This window comes from Chlorocebus sabaeus, chromosome 2 (genome assembly GCF_047675955.1).
Source record: "Chlorocebus sabaeus isolate Y175 chromosome 2, mChlSab1.0.hap1, whole genome shotgun sequence".
NCBI classification, from domain to species: Eukaryota; Metazoa; Chordata; class Mammalia; order Primates; family Cercopithecidae; genus Chlorocebus; species Chlorocebus sabaeus.
The window spans coordinates 20,522,612-20,539,704 of NC_132905.1; the positions used below are offsets into that span (position 1 = coordinate 20,522,612).

General features: G+C 44.9%; 1 protein-coding gene across 2 annotated transcripts in view; it reads right to left on the reverse strand.

Moving 5' to 3' along the window:
* Positions 1-17,093, reverse strand: part of IFT52 (intraflagellar transport 52) — a 57,795-nt gene that overhangs the window by 5,571 nt on the left and 35,131 nt on the right. For both annotated transcript variants that reach the window (XM_008016900.3, XM_073006473.1), the window contains 2 exons: positions 6,627-6,714; positions 5,056-5,164 (listed from right to left, as the gene is read on the reverse strand). In XM_008016900.3, coding sequence (XP_008015091.2) covers positions 5,056-5,164; positions 6,627-6,714 — 197 coding nt within the window. The remainder of the gene's footprint in view (positions 1-5,055; positions 5,165-6,626; positions 6,715-17,093) is intronic.

Genomic DNA, 17,093 nt, shown 5'->3' on the forward strand with positions numbered 1-17,093 from the left:
AAATTACCCGGGCATGGTGGGGTACACCTGTAATCCCTACTCGGGAGGCTGAGGCAGGAGAATTGCTTGACCCTGGGAGGCAGAGGTTGCAGTGAGCTGAGATCGCACCACTGCACTCCAGCCTGGGCAACAGAGCAAGACTCCATCTCAAAAACAAAACAAGGCTGAGCGCAGTGGCTCATGCCTGTAATCCCAGCACTTTGGGAGGCCAAGGCAAGTGGATCATCTGAGGTCGGGAATTCGAGACCAGCCTGACCACCATGGAGAAACTCTGTCTCTACTAAAAATACAAAATTAGCCGGGTGTGGTGGTGCATGCCTGTAATCCCAGCTACTCAGGAAGGCTGAGGCAGGAGAATCGCTTGAACCTGGGAGGCAGAGGTTGCGGTGAGCTGAGGTTATGGTGAGTTGAGATCGCGCCACTGCACTCCAGCCTGGGCAACAAGAGCGAAACTCGGTCTCAAAACAAAACCCCAAAAAGCAAACAATATTATAGAAAGAAAATTAAAGAAGAAAAAAATCACCCATAATTCCACCAACAACATAGCTCTGTGAAGCCATCCTCTAGAGCCCTACGTGTAGGATGGACAGCCATTACTGCCCTTCTCACATTATACTGTAATTTCCTTCTTTTTTTTTTTTTTTTTTTTTTTGAGATGGAGTCTCACTCTGTTGCCAGGCTGGGGTGCAGTGGTGCGATCTCAGCTCACTGCAACCTCCGCCTCCCAAGTTTAAGCAATTCTCCTGCCTCAAGCTCCCGAGTAGCTGGGTCTACAGTCATGTTCCCCCATGCCTGGCTAAATTTTGTATTTTCAGTAGAGACAGGGTTTCAACATGTTGGCCAAGATGGTCTCGATCTCTTGACCTTGTGATCCACCTGCCTTGGCCTCCCAACGTGCTGGGATTACAGGAGTGAGCCACCATGCCCGGTCCATTATACTGTAATTTCTTTCTTTCTTTTTCTTTTTTTTTTTGAGACGAGGTTTGGTTCTATCACCCAGGCTGGAGTGCAGTGGCATGATTTCAGCTCACTGCAACTTCCGCCTCCTGGGCTCAAACCATCCTCTCACCTCAGCCTCCCAAGTAGCTTGGACTACAGGTGTGCCCCACCACGCCTGGCTGGTTTTTTGTATTTGAGACGGGGTTTCACCATGTCGCCCAAGCTGGTCTCGAACTTGTGAGCTCCAGTAATCTGTCTGCTTTGGCCTCCCAAAGTGCTGGGCTTACAGGCGTGAGCCACTGCGCCCGGCTGTAATTTCTTTATTCTCCCTCTGATTTGCATTTTAAGTTATGATAGAAACGTATGTTTTTTACTAAGACATTCAAACCCACAGCTGTAACAATCTTTCATCCTAGTTCTATTGCCACCAACTACCTAGAATTATTATTGTTATGTCTGCTTCTGTGTGTAAATATAAGTTTTCACAAAAATGGGATCACATTTAATGATGTATTATGGACATTCCATGTCAAAGTTTATGCCCTACATTTTTTTTCTTTTCTTTTCTTTTTTTTTTTTTTGAGACAGAGTCCCACTCTGTCACCCAGGCTGGAGTGCAGTGGCATGATCTTGGCTTACTGCAACCTCTGCCTCCCGGGTTCAAGCGCTTCTCCTGCCTCAGCCTCCCAAGTAGCTTGGATTACAGGCACTCGCCATCACGCCCAGCTAATTTTTTTATTTTTATTTTTAGTACAGACAGGGTTTCACCATCTTGACCAGGCTGGTCTTGAACTCCTGACTTTGTGATCCACCCGCCTTGGCCTCCCAAAATGCTAGGATTATAGGGGTAAGCTACTGCGCCTGGCCTTTTCTTTTATTTTTTGAGACAGGGTCTTGCTCTGTCAACCAGGTTGGAATGCAGTGGCACAACCTTAGCTCACTGCAGCCTTGACTTCCTAGGTTCAAGCAATCCTCCCACCTGGGCCTCCTGAGTAGCTGGTACTACATGAGTGAGCCACCATGCCTGGCTAATTTTATTTTTCTACAGAGAAGAGGTCTCACTGTGTTGCCCAGGCTAGTCTCAAGTGATCCTCTTGCCTCAGCCTTCTAAAGTGCTGGGATTACAGGTGTGAGCCATTGTGCCCAGGCTACATTTTTCTTTTAACAGATATGTAATATTCTATTTTGTTTCTATTTATTTATTTTTCAGAAACAGGGTCCCTCTGTCACCCAGGCTGGAGTGCAACAGTGTATCATAGCTCACTGCAGCCTCCAACACTTGGGCCCAAGTGATCCTCCCACCTCAGACTTCCAAGTAGCTAGGACTATAGAAGTGTGCCACCACACCTGGCTACTTAATTTTTTTTTTTTTTTAGATGGAGTTTTGCTCTTGTTGCCCAGGCTGGAGTGCAATAGCATAATCTTGGCTCACTGCAACTTCCACCTCCTGGGTTCAAGAAATTCTCCTGCCTCAGCCTCCCAAGTAGCTGGGATTACAGGCATACGCCACCACGCCCAGCTAATTCTGTATTTTTAGTAGAGATGGGGTTTTTCCATGTTGGTCAGGCTGGTCTTGAACTCCCAACCTTAGGTGATCCACCCACCTTGGCCTCCCAAAGTGCTGGGATTACAGGCATGAACCACCGCACCCAGCCCTTTTTTTTGTTTGTTTTTTGAGACAAAGTCTCATTATGTTGTCCAAGCTGGTCTTGAAATCCTGGCCTCAACTGATCCTCCTGCCTTGGCTTTTCAAAGCGCTGCAATTACAGGCATGATCCACTTTGCCCAGGCAATTTTTTTTTTTTTTGGTAGAGATGCGATCTATGTGACCCAGGCTTATTTCATACACTTTTAAACCAATCCCCCTACTAATGTATGGACCATTAGACTGTTTCCAATTTTTTGAATGCTATAATTAATATCTATATAGCTATATATATTTTGTTTTGCATTTCCACAAGGATTTCCATAGGACAGTTGCTGGAAACAGAAATGCCAAGTCAAAGCTTCTGCTTCTTCACTGTTCTGTGATTCCTCCTGGACTAATCACTATGTCCTGCTCATTTTTGATTGTCCAGGACCTACAGCAATGCCTGGCACAGAATAGAGATGCAGTAAAGGTCTTTGTTTACAATGAACTATTTCCATTTTGCTTACTTCTTTCTGGGCTTTGGGCACATACAGATGTTGCTGACATAGCTGGTATCCTCTTGTACATGCCGTTTTGTATCTTGCTTCCTTCATTCAGGCTTCTCTCTTAAATTTTGTCTGTGTCATATGAGTCATTCCCTAGCCTTTGTGAACCTCTTTTATAATGACTACATATTCTCCTACCAAATGATTGTGATGCAGTTTACGACCATTCCTCTGCTAATGGACATTAAAGCTATTCCCAAATTTATAGTTTTTTCTATTTTTAAAAATTGTTATTTTTTAAAATATATTTTTAGAGACAGGGTCTTGCTGTGTTGCCCAGGTTGGTCTTAAATTCCTACGTTCGGCCGGGCGCGGTGGCTCAAGCCTGTAATCCCAGCACTTTGGGAGGCTGAGACGGGCGGATCACGAGGTCAAGAGATCGAGACCATCCTGGTTAACACGGTGAAACCCCGTCTCTACTAAAAAATACAAAAAACTAGCCGGGCGAGGAGGCGGGCGCCTGTAGTCCCAGCTACTCAGGAGGCTGAGGCCGGAGAATGGCGTGAACCCGGGAGGCGGAGCTTGCAGTGAGCTGAGATCCAGCCACTGCACTCCAGCCTGGGCGACAGAGCTACACTCCGCCTCAAAAAAAAAAAAAAAAAAAAAAAAAATTCCTACGTTCAAGCGATCCTCCTACCTCAGCCTCTCGAGTTTATCATATTTTTAAAATAAATAGTGTAGAAGTTGGCTGGACGTGGTGGCTCATGCCTGTAATCCCAGCACTTTGGGAGGCTGAGGCCGGTGGATCACCTGAGGTCTGGAGTTTTAGACCAGCGTGGCCAACATGGTGAAACCCCATCTCTACTAAAAACACAAAAATTAGCCATGTGTAGTGGTGGGTGCCTATAATCCCAGCTACTTGGGAGGCTGAGGCAGGAGAATCGCTTGAACCCAGGAGGCGGAGGTTACAGTGAGCCGAGATTGCACCATTGCACCCAAGGCTGGGCGACAAGAGTGAAACTTTGTCTCAAAAAATATATATATAATCTCCTTAGATTAGACTTCCAGGAGTGGGGCCACTGCCTCAAAGTGGATGGCTAATTTCATGCCTCTGAGCATATATATGCAGAGCCATTTGCTGTGTTGGAGGCAATTCACGTCGGGAGCAGCCCCAGACCAAAAGTCGGGAGGACCACTCATCGTGGAGCTGTGTGGCCTGGGGCCTTATTTCTTCATCCACATGTCAAGGTGGGCACATTTGGCTCTCTCTCAGATCCTGTCCAGTTTGAAGTCTCTATGATTCTTTGGGCCCTGACTCAATTTCCTTATTTAGCTGCTCCTATGACCACCGACTGAGATTTGCTAAGTGGCAGCCAGGGTCAAGATTAATTCTATGGTCTCTCAATAGGTCAGAACTAAGGACTCACAGGGATCAAAGCTGAGACCTTTGGCTTTCTGCTTGGCACTATGTTCTTATTCACTGAACTAAATAGCCTTGAGAACAACCACCAACATCATTTATATGACATAAATAAGAATGGTAAGTTTATACTCCTATTCATATTTTGTTTTCCCTAAACAAACTCTAAGCTTTCTCTCATAGTAATCCTCAGAAATTCATGACTAAATAAAACTCATAAGAGAAAACAAAGTTTAAAAGTTGGCCAAACTTAGGCCAGGCGTGGTGGCTCACACCTGTAATCCCAGCACTTTGGGAGGCCGAGGTGGGCGGATCACCTGAGGTCAGGAGGTCAAGACCAGCCTGACCAATATGATGAAACCCCGTGTCTACTAAAAATACAAAAATTAGCCGGGTGTGGTGGCACACACCTGTAATCCCAGCTACTCGGGAGGCTGAGACAGGAGAATCACTTGAACCTGGGAGGCAGAGGTTGCAGTGAACCAAGATCGCACCATTGCACTCCAGCCTGGGCAACAAGGGTGAAACTCCATCTCAAAAAAAGAGTTGGCCAAACTTACATTTATTGGTAATCTGAGCCAGCCGTGCCTTCTCAGAGGAGAATGTTTCATCTAAATCAAATAGCTCCAGAGGTGGAGGTGGTAACTCCCGGAATCTGGGAGGAAAAACCTAAAAGGAAATAAAGTCATCATTTAGAAATGTGGGAGGACAATGTAAAGGAAATAAAGTCTCTCAAGAAAGAGCTTGTCCATGGGCCGGGCGCGGTGGCTCAAGCCTGTAATCCCAGCACTTTGGGAGGCCGAGACGGGCGGATCACGAGGTCAGGAGATCGAGACCATCCTGGCTAACATGGTGAAACCCCGTCTCTACTAAAAATACAAAAAAAAATAAGCCTGGCGAGGTGGCGGGCGCCTGTAGTCCCAGCTGCTCGGAAGGCTGAGGCAGGAGAATTGCGCGAACCCGGGAGGCGGAGCTTGCAGTGAGCAGAGAGTGGGCCACTGCACTCCAGCCTGGGTGACAGAGCGAGACTCCGTCTCAAAAAAAAAAAAAAAAAAGAAAGAGCTTGTCCAAAGTCATAACTAACAGTGACGAGACACAAGGAGAATAAGGAAGTCTACATCCTTAATTCCTCAGTTGGGAACCACACCACATGGAAATCCCTACAGAACAGTAACTCAGCTCTTCCCTTAGGATGAAATACCCAAACTCCCATCACCTCGTCTACCCTCACCCATGAGACCCATATCAAGAAAGATTACTAGCCCACCGTAAGCAACCAAGTGGAACCAGCTCTAATTACCACTAAACTGACCAAGCAGACATACCAACACCAATTAACTCAGAACGATGACACAAAGCTTGGGACTTAGGTTTGTGTTGAACATTTGATTGTACAACTTTTTTCTCATTTAATCCTAAGTTTTTAGGGATGGAAGTTATTTGGAGAACCAGATGCAGATTAGTGTAGAAAGTATTGAACTTGGAGTCAGATTTTGCAGGTATGAACCAATGGTATGCGGGTAAATGTTTAACTACTTTCAAAACAAAACAAAACAAAACAAAACTGAAAGCCTCTTTTGTAGCATTTACCATTTTCTGTAATGTAAATCCTCTCACCATGGCCAATTTCAAGCTACCAAGCAAGATCAAGCCAACTGGCTCATGACATTTCAGAATGTGGTGAGACAAGGTAATTTTAAAGGCAAGTTGAGTGAATGTTGGACTGAAATGTTGAAAAATAACCTATTTACACACATAACCATAACTATCCCCTGGGCTGTGAGAATTATGCTATGAATCAGGCCCTGACACCTGGAATGGCAGTACAGTTTTCTTCCTTTTTATCCAAGAAATCTCATATATGCCCTCCAACCCCACAAGATGGGAATGGGAAATGTTTAATAGCCAGACGGCTCCACATCCTTGATTCCTCAATTTGGAAGCATACCACACCGAAGTCTCTATAGAACATTAACAAATTAGGTGTCCATGCATGTGTAGAGACAGAGCACTATGACTCCACAAGGAGTGCCACAAATGGCACATGGAAGGGACTATGGTGAAGGCCTGCTGACAAGATAAGGGCAACAGTGGGGCTCTGCAGTGGGATCCCCCAAGCGCACCTACTCACCGCAGGCTGAAGGGTTGGCAGAGGCGTCTCAAACTGAGGCTGGATGAGCTGGAGCGGTTCATGCTTCACATTTAGCTGCTCGTGAGCCCTGTGTTCATAATCAAACAAAAAAGCAGGGATCAAGATAAGACACCATAGCACAGCATGTCTAACTGACCACACTGTGCTGTTCTCCATGAAATACAGTGGTTCAGTACTATTTTTAGAAATACCAATGGACCCAGCAATCCCATTACTGGGTATATACCCAAAGGAATATAAATCATTCTATTATAAAGACACATGCATGCATATGTTCACTGCAGCACTAGTCACAATAGCAAAGACATGGAATCAACCCAAATGTTCAACAATGATACACTGGATAAAGAAAATGTGGTATATATACACCATGGAATACTATGCAGCCATAAAAAAGAATGAGAGAGGCTGGGCCCAGTCGCTCACACCTATAATCCTAGCACTTTGGGAGGCCGACGTAGGTGGATCACCTGAGGTCAAGAGTTTGAAACCAGCCTGGCCAACATGGTGAAATCTTGTCTCTACTAAAAATATAAAAATTAGCTGGGTGTGGTGGCTGGCGCCTGTAATCCCAGCTACTTAGGAGGTTGAGGCAGGAGAATTGCTTGAACCAAGGAGGTGGAGGCTGCAGTGAGCAGAGATCATGGCATTGTACTCCAGCCTGGGCAAGAGAGCAAAAACTCTGTCTCTCAAAAAAAAAAAAAAAAAAAAAGCCAGGCGCAGTAGCTCACGCCTGTAATCCCAGCACTTTGGGAAGCCGAGGTGGACGGATCACAAGGTCAGGAGATCAAGACCATCCTGGTTAACACAGTGAAACTCTGTCTCTACAAAAAACAGAAAAAATTAGCCAGGCGTGGTGGTGGGTACCTGTATTCCCACTTACTTGGGAGACTGAGGCAGGAGAATGGTGTGAACCCGGGAGGCGGAGGTTGCAGTGAGCCAAGATGGCGCCACTGCACTTCAGCCTGGGTGATAGAGCAAGACTCCATCTCAAAAAAAAAAAAAAAAAAAGAATGAGATCATGTCCTTTGTCAGGGACACTGATGGCGCTAGAGGCCATTATCCTTAGCAAACAAACAAAGGAACAGAAAACCAAATACACATGTCCTTTTTTTTTTTTTTTGAGACAGAGTCTTGCTCTGTCACCCCGTCTGGAGCACAGTGGCATGATCTCGGCTCACTGCAACCTCCTCCTGCCAGGTTCAAGCAATTCTCCTGCCTCAGCCTCCCAAGTAGCTGGGATTACAGACACGCGCCACCACACCCAGCTAATTTTTATATCTTTAGTAGAAAAGGGTTTCACCATGTTGTTCAGGCTGGTCTTGAACTCCTGACCTCGTGATCCACCCGCCTCGGTCTCCCAAAGTGCTGAGATTACAGGCGTGAGCCACCGTGCCCAGCCTACCACATGTCCTTATAAGTGGGAGCTAAATGATGAGAGCACACAGACATATAGGGGAGAATATACACTGGGGCTTATGGAAGGTTGGAGGGTGGGAGGAGGGAGAGGATCGGGACAAATAACTAATGGATACTAGGCTTAACACATGGGTGATGAAATAATCTGTCCAGCAAACCCCCATGACACAAGTTTACCTAGGTAACAAATCTGTACTTGTACCCCTGAACTTAAAAGTTAAAAACAAAAACCTCATAAAATAATATCAGTGTTACTTAATCAACTCTCTAAATAGAATATGCATTCTCACTTACATAGATTACATAGTTAAATCCTTTTTCATTTTAGATCAGAATATGTTAACGTATTTCAATGAGATTTCAATGAAATATTTTAATGGAATTTAATTTCATGGCAGTTAGTCTAGTTTCTGTCTGTTTCAGATACTCATGTAGATATGCAGTGTTTCACTTTCTTTGGTGACTGGTAGAAATTCTGACTTTTTTCTTTGATTTAGTGTAAAGGTTCGAGATTTCCCCTTCCAAAATAATAATAATACCTATATTAATTCCAACTTTGAAATTTGAATTTATTCTTCCCATCTCACTCATATGCATCAATATGTTTAAAGTATTATGTGCTTTATCTTTTTTCTTCTTCTACTTTTTTATTTTTTTCCTTTATGCACAAAAACCACAATCTAAACACTTACTTTTGAAATAAATTTTGACTCTGTCACCCAGGCTGGAGTGCAGTGGTACAAATCATGACTCATTTTAATCTTGAACTCCTGGACTCTAGCAATCATCCCACCTCAGCCTCCTGAGTAGCCAGGACTATGAGCGGGTACTGGAGTGATGTGCACCACCATGCCTTGCTAATTTAAAAAAAATTTTTTAGTAGGGACAAGGTCTCACTACGTTGCCCAGGCCGATCTCGAACTCCTAGCTTCAACAGGTGCTACTGTTTCAGCTTCCCAAAGTGATGGGATTACATGTGCGAACCAGCCTTTTCTTCTTAAATCAGTTTCTGGTATTGAGATTTGTCCAAAGATGGATATTGATTTCCTGGGAATAAGGGTCTTCATCACTCTTTACAGCTACTTCAATCTTAAATTTTCTTTTGATTGGTGTTAACTGCTCACCTAAGGCAGCCAAATTCTCTTTTTTTTTTTTTTTTTTTTTTTTTTAAGATGGAGTCTCGCTCTGTAACCCAGGCTGGAGTGCAGTGGCACGATCTTGGCTCACTGCAACCTCTGCCTGCCAGGTTCAAGCAATTCTCCTGCCTCAGCCTCCCAAGCAGCTGGGACTACAAATGCATGCCACCACACCTAGCAAATTTTTGTATTTTTAGTAGAGATGGGGTTTCACCATGTTGGACAGGCTAGTCTTGAACTCCTGACCTCGTGATCCACCCGCCTCAGCCTTCCAAAGTGCTGGGATTATAGGTGTGTGCCACTGTGCCCAGCCCCAGATTTTGTCTTAATCATAGCGGATTACAAATAACAGTTAATACATGATTTGAAAGATACATAATTTTGACCTTTTTTTTTTTTTGAGACAGTTTTGCTCTTGTGGCCCAGGCTGGAGTGCAATGGGGCGATCTTGGCTCACCGCAACTTCTGCCTTCCGGGTTCAAGCAATTCTCCTGCCTCAGCCTCCTGAGTAGCTGGGATTACAGGCATGCGCCACCACGCCCGGCTAATTTTGTATTTTTAGTAAAGACAGGGTTTCTCTATGTTGGTCAGGCTGATCTCGAACTCCCAACCTCAGGTGATCTGCCCGCCTCGGCCTCCCAAAGTGCTGGGATTGACAGACGTGAGCCACCAAGCCCGGCCAATTTTGACTTTTTAAAAAGATAAAGCTAAGAGTATAATAAAGTCCAAATTAAAAACAGACAAAATGTGTTGTTATAAATAATGTAATGATCCTTTCAGGAATCTTCTCTACCATATCATATATTATTACTCATTGAGAACTGAAAAGAAACATTTCAAGTTTCATATCAGGTTTCTCCTAAATAAGCTTTTTGTTTTTGCCCGATGGACACAGTGAATCTTGTAACTCCTGTGGTTTTTTAAAATTTCTTTTCACCATTAAGACACAGGAGTCAAATCTGAAGTCTGTTTCTGGCAAGTAAACAGATCTGTACGATATGCACTTCTGTGTGCTCACTCAACAAATAATTACTGAATATCCACTATGTACCAGGCAGTTCTACACAGGAGGAGTACACCAACAGTAAAAGCAGATGCCAAGGCAGGCCATCACGGAACTTACATTGTAGGGGGAGGGGAGGCACACACTAAACAAAAAAACTAGTAAGGTGTCAGGAACTGGCCAAGTGCAGGGGCTCATGCCTGTAATCCCAGCACTTTGGGAGGCTGAGGCGGGTGGATCACCTGAGGTCAGAGGTTGGAGGCCAGCCTGGCCAACATGGTGAAACCCCGTCTCTACTAAAAATACAAAAATTTGCTGGGCGTGGTGGCACATGCCTGTAATCCCAGCTACTTGGGAGGCCGAGGCAGAATTGCTTGAACCCGGGAGGCGGAGGTTGCAGTGAACCGAGATCACACCATTGCGCTCCAGCCTGTGAGACAGAGCGAGACTCTGTCTCAGGAAAAAAAAAAAAAAAGATGTCAGGAACTGATAAGTATTAAGAAGACAAATAGGCCAGGCACAGTGGCTCACGCCTGTAATCCCAGCACTTTGGGATGCCGAGGCAGGCGGATCACCTGAGGTCGGGAGTTCAAGACCAGTCTGACCAACATAGAGAAACCCCGTCTCTACTAAAACTACAAAATTAGCTGGGTGTCGTGGCGCATGCCTGTAATCCCAGTTACTCAGGAGGCTGAGGCAGGAGAATTGCTTGAACCCGGGAGGCGGAGGTTGTAGTGAGCCAAGATCACGCCATTGCACTCCAGCATGGGCAACAAGAGTGAAACTTCGTCTAAACCACACACACACACGGATCAGAGGAGAAAGAGACAGGGAAGGGGCATGGAGTGCGGCTTGTCAGAGGAGCCTTGAGTGACGGTGGGGGGAAGTCATGCAGTTATCTTCAAAAGTGTCCCTGGCAGAGGCAACAGCAAGAACAGGCAGAAGGGTGCCTGGCATTTTCACAGAACAGCAGGCCAGCCAGAGTGACTCCAGCAGAGGATCGGTATTAGGAGCGAGCCTACAGAGCTGAGAGCTCATCTTACCCCTGTGTTATTTTTCTATTGTGGCTTCTCCTTTGCCTTCATTCTCTCAAATATTCATGTTATCCTTTTGCATTGTACGCAATTTTTTAAGCTGGCTAAACTTTTCTGGGGAAGAGGCAAAGTAAAATATCGTCATCCAGCTTAACTCGTATATTTATCTGTGGCCCTTCAAAGTTAAGCTAGAAAACCAGATGCCAATGAGTGGGCAGAGACCACGGCAGCTTTTTCTGTGAGTGAGGTCTGTGACTGCAGAAAGACGATTAGCTGAGCTCACCGCTGTCACCTCCTCCACTATTTCCAGGTGCTTGGGGAGAATCTTTCCTAGCACTGAGCAGCAAATCTCCACAGAGGGAAGAGAAATAACTTTTATCGAGCACCTACTACACGCCGTGTGTTATACCAACCCTGTGCTAGGCACTTAAACTTATTTCATTTACTCCTCAATACAACTGTGGAAAGTGGGTATAAAATCTCTTGTAGAAGAAACTGAGGTATAGGAATGATAAACAGTAGCTTCCCAAAGTTATATGGTTAACATGGGACAAAGGCAAGATCAGAACTCAGACGTAGCCAATCTCTGCCAACCAGAATCTTTAATTCGGTCTGCCCCCAAATCAAAAGTGATTAGGGGCAGTTTTAAACTAAAGTTCTTACTACTTGCTCACAAAGAATCCTGCTGCTGAGTCCTAGCCTCGGCTACCCCTGGTATGAATTTATTTCCACTTTCTGTCCCCCGAGAGAGCTGAGTGTGCTGGAGCAAAGGCTTTGTCCCATTAAGTCTTTCCGTCCTCCACTCTACTCACCACCTGCCCTAATTATCCTCCTACCATTAGCCAACATGGCTTGATGGGAGCCGGGTAGGGGATTGGAGAAACTAATCTTAAAACCAAGGGAAGAACAGATGCCAAAGCTAAATATAAATCTGTGAAACGGCGCTGAACTAGATCTTTCGGGTATGGCCTGACCTCTGGCACTGCGTTTTTACCACTCCATGTTTCAAGCCCCAGCCCATCCATGAACTCTAAGGGCAGGGACTCCACACCATCTGCCTCTACCTCATACTCCACAGGCACTGATAAACACCCAGTGGACAAATGAAATTACTTCAGAGCAACACCCTGTAGTTGACATAAATATTTAAAGCCTAACTGAATTTTAACTCAGAAAACATAAACTACTGAAAGATGTTACTAGCAAATAAAAATATCTGAGCTTACCATAGAGACAACAGAAGCCAGTAACTACTGGCCTCTGCTGTGGGATGTAAGACAAATACAAGAGTTGTCTAAGTCTCTGAAACATCCACTATTTGACTCTGCTGACACTAAGACAGTAAGCAGTTCCAATTAATCCTTCATTTAACACTGAAGTTATCATAATGACCTGGTTTAAACATATCAGGGGAGAATTAGGCCAAAACAGCAGAAGCTGGTCAGACTGCAACTGGCTAGTGGAGTGGTCAGATGTATCTTTTTTTATTCCAAGAAAAGCCCTGAGCTGCAGAGGAGGAAGAGAACACGAGAGCTCAAAACCAAGCAAGTTAAGAGCCAAACATGCAGCCAGGAGCTACAGGATTTGTAACTGGACTGTCACCTGTGGAAGGGGTGATGGAGATGCCATGCCCTGGTAGCTCTGGAGGCTTTGGTCCCGCTGTTTCTTAAAAGCACCCTCACCTCCTACAGTAACAAATTTTCAGATAATTTCCTCCAAGATTCAGAGTTAAAATTGCCTGGCTTCAAATTCAGGTCCCAATGAAAACTAGTTGTGTGATTTTGAGCAAATCATTTAATTTCTCTGTGCCTCAGTGTCCTCAGATGTAAAATGGAGATAACGACCTCAATGCGGTTGTTACATGACAAAGCAAAGTACATACAGAACATACCATGGTACTTGCTACCTGATAAATAAATGTTATTAACTAAAATAAATGTTAGTTGTTATTAATATTGAAGGAAGGGGAGATAAGAGGGGAGCTAAGGACAATTGTTAGTCAGGGATTGATTAGTAGCTGTTTTTTTTTTTTTTTTGAGACGGAGTCTCGCTCTCTCGCCCAGGCTGGAGTGCAGTGGCGCAATCTCGGCTCACTGCAAGCTCCGCCTCCCGGGTTCGCGCCATTCTCCTGCCTCAAGCCTCCCTAGTAGCTGGGACTACAGGCGCCCGCCACTGCGCCCGGCTAATTTTTTCTATTTTTAGTAGAGACGGGGTTTCACCATGGTCTCGATCTCCTGACCTTGTGATCCGCCCGCCTCGGCCTCCCAAAGTGCTGGGATTACAGGCGTGAGCCACCGCGCCCGGCTGTAGCTGTTTAACTTAGAGCAAATCGTCCCAAGCCTCAGCTTCTTAGAAGTTAACTATGGAGCTATTCTCTACTTTTCAGAATTGTTGTAAACAGTAAATGTGGTAGTATTTGCAGGCTCTTGGAAGAAAGTGGGTGTTCAATGTCTGTAAAACTTAAGTTGAGACCGGGCATGGTGGCTCACGCCTGTAATCCCAGCACTTTGGGGGGCTGAGGTGGGTGGATCACAAGGTCAGGAGATCGAGATCATCCTGGCTAAGACGGTGAAACCCCGTCTCTACTAAAAATACAAAAAATTAGCCGGGCATGGTGGCGGGTGTCTGTAGTCCCAGCTACTTCGGAGGCTGAGGCAGGAGAATGGTGTGAACCTGGCAGGCGGAGCTTGCAGTGAGCCAAGATGGCGCCACTGCACTCCAGCCTGAGCGACAGAGCGAGACTGTGTCTTGAAAAAAAAAAAAAACAAAAACTTAAGTCGACAACAGAGCTTTTGGATATGATGTATAAGGTTTTACAAAATAAGCTAATTAAAACCACAATACATAGCAGTTACTGTTTATACTAAAACATGCAACTAAATTATTCCTGGGCATTTACAAAAGATAATGCCGCCTCCTCTTTATACCACTTGCTTGACAAAATCACAATGGTTAAATCCATGTCTGGGCCCACCCTGCCTGTAGCCACACAGCTAAACAAGTTTGGAGGAAAACATACCACCCTACTGGCTTGTAGAACTTTCGATCCAAAACCTCCAACCTCCAGTGGGCCTTTAATGTTGCTTGGCAAATCCTTCCAAAGAAACCTTGTCCACTCCCTCTCCCACTCCCCTAGAGGCCTAATATATGCCTTCTCTCCTAAATCTCCACTATCTCTTTGGCAATTTTTTTTTTTCTTTTTTGAGATGGAGTCCCACTCTGTCTATTGCCCAGGCTGGAATGCAGGACGCAATCTCGGCTCACTGCAACCTCCGCCTCCCGGGTTCAAGCGATTCTTCTGCCTCAGCCTCCCGAGTAGCGGGGACTACAGGTGCGTGCCACCAAGCTCAGCTGATATTTGTGTTTTTAGTAGAGACTCGTGATCTGCTTGCTTCGGCCTCCCAAAGTGCTGGGATTACAGGCGTGAGCCACCGTGTCCGGCTTCTTTGGCAATTTTTAGCTGATGATCTTGTTTCCTATTTCATCAAAAAGACTGAAGTCCTAAGAATTTCCATAATCTTCAATCAACAACTTTTCTCATCCACCAGAGTCTGCACCCATGTTTCCCATCTGTTACTGACTGAATGATCCATGCTCCTGTCTAAAAGCTAAGACTGGGCCAGACGTGGTGGCTCATGTCTGTAATCTCAGCACTTTGGGAGGCTGAGGCGGGTGGATCACTTGAAGTCAGGAGTTTGAGACCAGCCTGACCAACATGGTGAAACTCCGTCTCTACTAAAAACACAACAATTAGCTGGGTGTGGTGGTGCACGCCTGTAGTCCCAGCTACTAGGGAGGCTGAGGCAGGAGGATCACTTGAACCTGAAAGGCAGAGGTTGCAGTGAGCCAAGATCGTGCCACTGTACTCCAGCCTGGGTAAAGAATGAGACTGTATCCCAAAAAAAGAAAAAAAAGACCATATATATATATATGAAATAATAAAAACAAAAGCAAAGACCAGGCTGGGAATGATGGCTAACATCTATAATCCAACACTTTGGGAGGCCAACATGGGAGGACTGCTTGAGCCCAGGAGTTCCAGACCAGCCTGGGCAACAGTGGAACCCTGTCTTTAAAAAAAAAAAAAAAAAAGGAGCTAAGAAGACCACTTAGCAAACCCCCTTTCCCATTGTCTCTTGCTTATCTCGTGTTTCACCTCAGTCATTTTCCTCGCTCTCGCCTACATTATCCATTTTTCTCTCTACTGGAACATTCCCACCAGTATAAAAATATACTGCGACTTCTTCCATCTAAAAAACACCTTCTTGACCTTACTTCTTCCAGCTAGCTACTGACCCTGGCCCTTGCCCCTGCTCTGTTTCTCTCTGTAGCAAATACCTCAAAAGAGCTATCTATATTTGTTATGTCCAATTCTCTCTTAAACCAACTCCAAATAAGCTTTCACCCTCACCATCTCATAAAAAAGACTCTGTCTAGATCACCAGTGATCTCCATGTTGCTAAATCCAAAGATAAATTCTCAGTCCTCATTTTTTATGACCCATAAGAAGTATCTGACACAGCTGATGACCCTTTCCATCTTGACAGACTTTCTTTACTTGCCTCTCAGAATACCATGCACTTGATTTTCTTCATCTCACACTGGCTACTGCTTTTCCATCTCTTCTTTTGGCTTTTCTATTTCTTCCTTTCCTTTTTTTTTTTCTGAGATGGAGTCTTGCTCTGTCACCCACGATGCAGTCCAGTGGTGTTTTCTTGGCTCACTGCAACCTCTGCCTCCTGGGTTCAAGTGATTCTCCTGCCTTACCCTCCCAAGTAGCTAGGACTACAGGCGTGTGCCACCATGCCCAGCTATTTTTTTCCTATTTTTAGTAGAGATGGGGTTTCACCATGTTGGTCAGGCTGATCTCAAACTCTTGGCCTCAAGTGATCCACCCACCTCAGCCTCCCAAAGTGCTGAGATTACAGGTGTGAGTCACCATGCCCAGCTGGTTTTTCTGTTTCTTCCTAACTTCTGAACTCTGGGGTGCCCCAGGGCTCAAAAGATGGTCCTTTTTTTTCTCTATCAACACTTATAATGCTTTGTGAGCTCATCCAGTCACATGGTTTTAAATACTATCTACCATATTTCATCAAATCTAAGAATCCACCAAAGGTAAGATGCATCATAGTTTATGGTTCACTGAAAGGAAAAAAATGCTGCTAATTAAACTAATACATCATCTATTGTTAAGATTCATCCTGAAAAACAGAAAAAAAAGTAAAAGAAAGAAAAACAGGCAAAAAATAAGAAAAAAGATTCATCCTGATTTTATAGATTTGAAAATAGAGCCAGGTGCTGTGGCTCACGCCTTTAATCCCAGCACTTTGGGAGGCTGAGGTAGGTGGATCACCTGAGGTTAGGAGTTCGAGACCAGCCTGGCCAACATGGTGAAACCCTGTCTCTACTAAAAATACAAAAATAGCTGGGCATGGTGGTGCTACTCAGGAGGCTGAGGCAGGAGAATTGCTTGAGCCTGGGAGGCAGAGGTTGCAGTGAGCAGAGACTGCACCGCTGCACTCCAGCCTGGGCAACAACAGTGAAACTCTGTCTCCAAAAAAAAAAAAAAAAAAAAAAGAAAAGATGTGTGCTGTGTGCTTTAGATGAAATACAGATACAGATGTGCCCCCAAACTCCCACATTAAATGTGTAGCTCAGATATCTCTTCTGACCACCACGTTAACATATAAAACTGCTACTCAACACCATCTGGAAACTTCATTGACATCTCAACTCCATATACCTCAAACTGAACTTCTGCTCTTCCTGCAAAATCTACCCACAGTCTTTCTCAACTCAGTTATTGTAACTTTTTTTTTTTTTTTTTTTAAAGACAAGTTCTCTCTCTGTTGAC